Here is a 7,338-nt window from a genome sequence, read left to right on the forward strand (position 1 = left end):
TTTTTAGATTCCATATATGTGTGTTAGCATATGGTATTTGTTTTTCTCTTTCTGACTTACTGCACTCTGTATGACAGACTCTAGGTCCATCCACCTCACTGCTCAATTTCGTTTCTTTTTATGGCTGAGTAATATTCCATTGTATATATGTGCCACATCTTCTTTATCCATTCATCAGTCTATGGGCACTTAGGTTGCTGCCATGTCCTGGCTATTGTAAGTAGTGCTACAACGATCATTGTGGTACATGACTCTTTTTGAATTATGGAAACCCCGGACATTTAAGGGTGATTTCTTGAATGTGTTTCTTTGATACCCAACTCCGCAAAGCCCTAGAGAAGGCACGTGCCGAGTTTTCTGTGTGCACGTTCAGACCTGTCTTTTAACACCTAATACAGCCATAGTTAACACTGGGGACCTCGGCCAGTGTTTCTACAGGAGGCTGGCAGATGACCTTTGAGAAGCTAAATTTTAGGAGGGGAACACTGATTTGGATGCAGCCCCTTGAGGCCAGGCTGCAGAGTGATCTCTCTAAACAGCTCCTATGTGTGATATGGAGTGAGACCTCCACATGTCTGGTCTCTGCTCCATTGCCTTGTTGTATGGGGGCCCTGGGAGCTGGGAGCGGTGGGCTTTGTCAGCTGTTCTCCCTTTGTTGTAAGCTTCATTGTTCAGTTTAATGTCCTTGATCAAAATCTCTGAATTTGCAAGGCCTGGGGACATATACAAACTGCCTGAGAAATTAAAACTGGGATCATTTTGTCCGTCTTCCTGACAGTACAGGCTCCTGTCTCCAGCAAGGTGATCCCAAGGGTCCCTTCCAGGTACTAGAAGAAGTCACAGGGACTAGGAGGCCATTTGCATGTGATTTGCATGCATTTACATAAGCCTGCAAGATCCCTGTTAAGTCTGAGCAGAGGTGATTTTCAAGGGCTGGATTCTTATTACCTTTCCCTTGAAGACAGTCACCCCTAACAGGGCCCTTTTTTATTGGGTGTATATAGGGAAGCAGGTCATTGACGGTAGGAAGGAGATCCTAGCTAAAAAGGAATGAGTCCATTAAAAAAAAGCTCTTTATTCTTTCAGTTCCTTTAGAGCAAAACTAAGTAAATATATGGAGCACTGACTATTTGCCAAACAGTTTGAGATGCTGGGAATTCACATCGGGCAGCAGTCAGTCCCGCTCACTTCACCATTAATTTTAATGAAGGAGAAAGTTTATAAAAACAATTAAGAACAAGCAACAAAAGAGAAAAGATAAATCCAGGTGGTGTTAACCGCTATGCAGAAAACAAAACTGGGAATTGAATCAGGGGACAGCTGTAAGAGTAGGGAAGGAAGAGGCATTAAACAGCCTGCCCTGGGGAGACAATGGAGACCTAAATAATATCAGGTCAACTTTTGAGGAATGAGCAGAGTTCTCCAAGCAGAGCGAGCAGTGGATACAATCCAGAATGGTCTAGATTGGTCTAGAAGGATCTTAAGTTGTTTTGAAAAGATGAAAAAGGCCAGTGTCACCACAGTTTGGAGAAAAGGGAACAGTGGTACAAAACAAATGGACCAGGGTTAGATTGTGTGGGCTTGTAGGCCAAGGTAAAGAATTTGTGTTCTAGGGCTTCCCTGGTGACGCAGTGGTTGAGAATCCACCTGCCAAGGCAGGGGACACGGGTTCAGTCCCTGGTCCGGGAAGATCCCATGTGCCACGGAGCAACTAAGCCTGCGAGCCACAACTACTGAGCCTGCATGCTGCAACTACTGAAGCCTGCATGCCTAGAGCCCATGCTCCGCAACAGGAGAGGCCACCACAATGAGAAGCCCATGCACCTCAACGAAGAGTAGCCCCTGCTCGCCGCAACTAGAGAGAGCCCACGCGTAGCAACAAAGACCCAACACAGCCAAAAATAAATAAATTAAATAAATTAATTAAAAAAAAAAAAGAATTTGTGTTCTAAGTGCAGCAGGAAGCTATTGAATTCTGAGTAGCAGGATGACGTGTCTGATTTACTTTTAAAAATTGGTTTGGCCACTAGGAAAAGAGGAAGAGAAGATGGTGAGAGTTAGGACTTTGTTGCCATGGACTTGTCCAGCTAAGAAATAGAAATGTCTTGGGCCGGGATGGTGGCATATTGGTGAGGGAGGGAAGTGGAGAGAGTGGAAACATCTTTTCAAAGTCTAACCAACAGGATTTTCTAATGGATGGTACATGGGATATGAGGGTAAGGGAAGCATCAAGGCATTATTTATCAAGAATTTTATTTTGAGGAACCAAGTGGATGGAGATGCCATTTGCTGAAGGGGGGAAGACTTGGTGAGGAATCTGCTTCAGGGGAGGAGGGAGATGAGAAGTTGAATTTTCGTGCCTGTGGTGTGGTTCAGAAAAGCCTTTGTTTTTCCTGCAGTGGGAATAGAGCAGCCTTATTTAGGAGAAAAGACCAGTGATGGGAAGAAGGGAAAACCTGCACTGATGTCCCCATGGCTACATGAGCAGAGTTTCATTTCATTTTGCTGCTCACAGATCCCAGCTGACTTATTGTAGAGGAGACCTTATCAATTACCTGTGTCTCAATTAATACTTGCAAATGTGAGATGGCATAGACCTTCTGAGGAGGGAGAGTATCGTTTTGCTTCTGTTATGTTTATATTGAATGGAAGTTTTCTGGGGAGACTTGGTAAACTGGTAGATCATTGGTAGATAGTTAGAAAGTGGCGTTAAGTAGCATGCCCTAAGAAGACATCAGGTCAGCTTTGTCGAGAGCTGAGAGATTGATTGATTAGTCAAAAGATAGATAGATAATAAATAAAGAGAGAGGGATGATAGAGATGGATGGATGGATGGGTGGATGATAGATATAGATAGATAGATAGATGATAGATAAATAGATACATAGATAGAGTTTTCTTAGCCCAAGGAAATGAGGAAGATAAATGTAGATGAGAGAAACAGGATTTCTAGACAGTCTTAGACACCTCTGAGAAATCTGTTTCTTTGAGAAAAATGAAAGACTATTGGCCTAACTTACAATCTTTGAGAGTTACATCAAAGTTAATCAGTGGATCCACATTCAGTGAATGGTGTGTCCCAGCCTCGTGTGCAAAAGGAATCATTTAAGGGAGTTAATAAGAATACATAAAAGAAACAATGGTTTCAAAAAGACCCTGTCTCCACTACCAGTAAAAGGTAGGGGCATAAGCAGGATGTAAGATGGAGGACAGAGGGAAGAATAAGGGTAATAAATTCATAACTTAATTATTCACTTAATATGGCTACGTATAGATTTCTTTCACAAACTCTAGATTTCTGTGAAAAACTAGCAAGAGAAAATTAAATATGTCCAGATAACCCTGAAGCTTTATTTGCAGCCAGTTTGCTCTATTTTCTCTTTGATTCCAAATGACTTAAAATGTGGACATGTCCTCAGAAATTGAGTATTTTCTTTTTTAGGAAGCAGTGAATTTCAGTTGGTCAAATTGAAGTCATTTTCCATGTTTATAAAGCACGTATTCTGAAATGATCGGGGTAATTTTTGTTTTTATACCACTATAGGAGTTTCTGTAAGATAAGATGTGTTTAATATAGGAGAGGAAGGTGACAGTATGGAGTCTCAGAGCCCCTGGGACAATGCGTCTCAGAATTTCATGTCTCGTTCTCTGGGTCTAAAATTGCAGCCAGGAGTTTCCCATTAATATGCCTCCCAAGTAATCCAAGGATAACCCTTTGGAAAACCCTATCCTAAGGTCACCCTGCGTGCTGTAAACCAGCTAGTTTATTCAAATTGGAACGGAAAGTTTCTAGAAACAAAACATTCTTGGAAAGTTCTAGGAAGTTCTTAGGTCCATCCAGGGGCCAATCTATTGCAATATAGTGCCTCTGTCTTCCTTAGTGGATCAGTAGGCTGTGGTCACCTCTCAGCTGTTCTTCCAGCCTCATCACTTAGACCAGGCAATAGGATGGCACACCCTCTCCCTCTGGGAAGAGGTCAGAGAGTACTTGTCACAAATACCTTCTCTCACATCACAACTCTCACCATTGCCTCTTCTCAGGAGCATTTAGTAGAGGACCTCTGATGTGTGACCTTCACCTCAAAGACACAAGGTTTCCCACACCTGTCTTCTGTCTTTTGGCAAGTCTGTAACGGATGCTTTTACAAAGACTTACCAGCAGGAGCAGGAAATGATCACCAAACCCTAAAACATGATCATTTTTTGAGGTTGTTTCCTAAGTAGTGCCCAGTGGGTGTGTAATGAGGGTAGCTTGATTTGCAAATATTCTTGTTTGCTCTTTTCTTGAGTAAAAGTTTCTAAAGGGCCAGGATTCATTTTACAGAAAACGCACCATGTGGAACGTTTGGAACATTACAGGATTCTGTTAATCCTATATACAGGTTATTTGAAAGTTACCTTAGATATCACACGCTTATTAAGAATTTTTATGGTTCTTGAATTCTTTGAAATGTATTCCACACAATCTCTAGTGGATAAATGTCATTTTCTTTGGGATTTAAAAAGCACTTTGGAATTCTATAGAGTCCCTGGGTCACAATTAGGAATGACGATTTTCAGAATATGTTTCTGCAAAGAATTCTGTTCGTGAGATCTTCCAAAACTTTGCGAACTTAATACAAAGGGATGTATTACAAAGGGATGAACTTAATACAAAGGAATATCTAGCAGTGATCCATGAAAGAAGACCAAAAAATTTAAATTATTATAGGGGCTCCAGAAAATATTGATATGGGATGAAATGAATTATCACATCCTTTTCAAAAGGTTCATCTGTAGCTGGTCAGTAGTTTCCGTGCTATTAACTTGTATTGGCAGAAAATCAAAAAAGGGCATAAATCTATTTTTCCTATGTATAGTTTTCAAGTATTCTTTATGCCTGCCCAAACTATACATCCTCTTAATTTTAAAATTAAAAAAAAAATACACCAACCCATTTGACTTGTAGTTAATTTGCAATGATAGGAGTTGTTGAATCAAATGTGATGATAACATTTTTGTGTATTTGTTTTAAGGCTGGAAATTGAATCCAGTTGTGGGTGCAGTGTACAGTCCCGAATTCTATGCAGGTAAAGAGTTTTCTCTTTGCATGATGTCTTCTTGGTCTTTTCTAAATGTGCTTTGCCTGCCCATAAAGAATGGGTTTATAAAATAATCTGAACTGATAAATTCCTATCCTAGCAAGTTTTGAATGATTTTTTTTTAAGGCAAAACCAAAAGTGTTTAAAAGCTTTTGAAAAATAAAGGGGAATCATGTAAGTTACATTGTGGCATAAGCATGGAGCCGTGGCTCCTTGTGACATTTCACACTGATTTTGCCTCAAAAAAAGCCCTGAGATTTTGTTCAAGAGATTTGAACAAATGGACAGCTGCTCATGCCTGTTTTCTTTCAATGTGCCTGAACGTGTTTTTCAGCCATACGTTTCCATTTGGAATTGCATTTTTTATTCCCTTGGCAAAGCAGAGAGTTGGCTTAATTATCCCAATAATGTGCCAGTATTTTGGAACTGCAAAGAGAAGGATTATTTAGAAAACTAGGAAAGCTAAGTTATCCTTCTTTTTCCATTAATCAATTTCCCTTAGCAATTCCCTTTCTCTCTGCTTTGCCTTCAAGGGTATATAGCTTTCTCCTCATCCCTTCCCAGCCACCCAACTGCCACTCAAATCCACTGTCCCAGAAAACTTGGTCATCAGATCTGGGGAGAGAGTAACCCAGAAGCAACAGCAGCTGAGCTTTTTTGCTCAGCATAGCCTGTTACTTCTACCTGTTACTTCCCTGCTCATGAACAAGGCTGCATTGAACACCTGAGAAACTTAGTAGATTTGCCACATCGATGTTGAAAAGAAGTCTTGCTTTGATGTGGCCCTTGCTTTTTAATAAGGAGAAATCAATGACCCGTTCCATTGGTTTAGATCCACTCATTTTGTAATCTCTTGACGGTAAGTCACACCCCTTGCTTTGTCTCCTCTGAGATGCCCTACGTCAGTCACTTTCCCGAAACGAAACATTGACCCTAGTGGATGACAAAGGAACATAGGAAACTTAGACAGCTACTCTAGCACAAAAACCAACTTGATTTTAAAAGATGGTAAACCTTGGAAGGCCCAATGTGATAGCTGAGTTCTGGATTTTAGGTAGGCAATATTTGTAGTTGTTCTTCATGTGTGAATTTTATTACAAGCCTGGGTTACGACCAGGGATTCTAATAGTGAAGCAATTGTGTTGACTCTTACTGGGGAGGCAAGACCTATAGCCATAGGCTTTCCATGGCTATGTGGTGGGGTCCGCTTCCTGAGGGGACACATAGAGTGAGGAACGTGGACGTTACTATCAGGCGGCCCAGGATGGAATCCTGGTTTCTCTACTTGCCAGCTGTGTGATTCTAGGCGAGTTACTTAACCTCTCTGTGCCTCAGCATCTTCATCTGTTACATGGGAGATGATAGTAGTAACAAACTCACAGGTATTTATAAGAATTACATGGGTTAATATCTGAAGAGTGTTTGGTGCATAGCAGCACCATATGAATGTCGAGGAAATAGAAATAAATAAGTTAATGTTCCACCTCTCTGCCATAAGGGGAAAGTTAACTGAGAGCTGATTCTGCTGAATTTTGAGTGTACCACTAGACTGAAAGGTTCTAATTCATGAGAGGACTAGTCCTTCAGTGCTCAGCTTATCCATTCAGGGGGCACAGATATTGCTGGGATACATCTTTGTCCAAAGCTTCAGAGAAATGAAATCCCCCAAAAGGGCAAGGAGGAAGTTGGAAAGCAGCTTCTGTGTATCTGCTGGCAGTGCTGGGTGAAATGGAGTCTCTGGAATAAACAGGTGGCAGATTCTGCGTGTGTGTGTGTGTGTGTGTGTGTGTGTGTGTGTGTGTGTGTGTGTCCCCGTGTCTGTGCACGTGCCTATGTGCATGTTTTTTCTCCCCCAAAATAATGAGATCAAGAACAAGAAGCAAGAAACCATTCAATGAGGAGGTAGGGTATGAATGTGTGAATTGTAACAGAGAGAGGAAAGTACATTTTTCCAGCCCTACGCAATGTAGTTGCTGGTCACCTTTGGCTCAAGCAACCAGGAAAACACCAAATATGTACTTTCCAATGATTTCAAACCTCTGTGCATATCTGTGGGTGTTTAAGAGGCCATTAAGACAGAAGAAACAATTCAGAATGACTTAAACGTACGAGAATAAATGAATCTGCATAACTTTTAGAACATTAGAGCAGCCATTCACATGAGCCCTGGGCCCAGCCTCAAAAGTTAGATCATTGGGTCTTCCCTGGTGGCGCAGTGGTTGAGAGTCCGCCTGCCGATGCAGGGGACACAGGTTCG

The 7,338-nt window shown here is 41.4% G+C and overlaps 1 protein-coding gene across 2 annotated transcripts in view; it reads left to right on the plus strand.

The window, feature by feature from the left end:
- The window catches only part of RBFOX1 (RNA binding fox-1 homolog 1), a 196,227-nt gene that overhangs the window by 85,341 nt on the left and 103,548 nt on the right, over positions 1–7,338 (plus strand). For both annotated transcript variants that reach the window (XM_007469924.1, XM_007469925.1), the window contains one exon: positions 5,016–5,069. In XM_007469924.1, the coding sequence (XP_007469986.1) occupies positions 5,016–5,069 (54 nt within the window). The remainder of the gene's footprint in view (positions 1–5,015; positions 5,070–7,338) is intronic.

The sequence above is a fragment of the Lipotes vexillifer genome, unplaced genomic scaffold, assembly GCF_000442215.2.
Source record: "Lipotes vexillifer unplaced genomic scaffold, Lipotes_vexillifer_v1.1 scaffold1120, whole genome shotgun sequence".
Classification (NCBI taxonomy): Eukaryota; Metazoa; Chordata; class Mammalia; order Artiodactyla; family Lipotidae; genus Lipotes; species Lipotes vexillifer.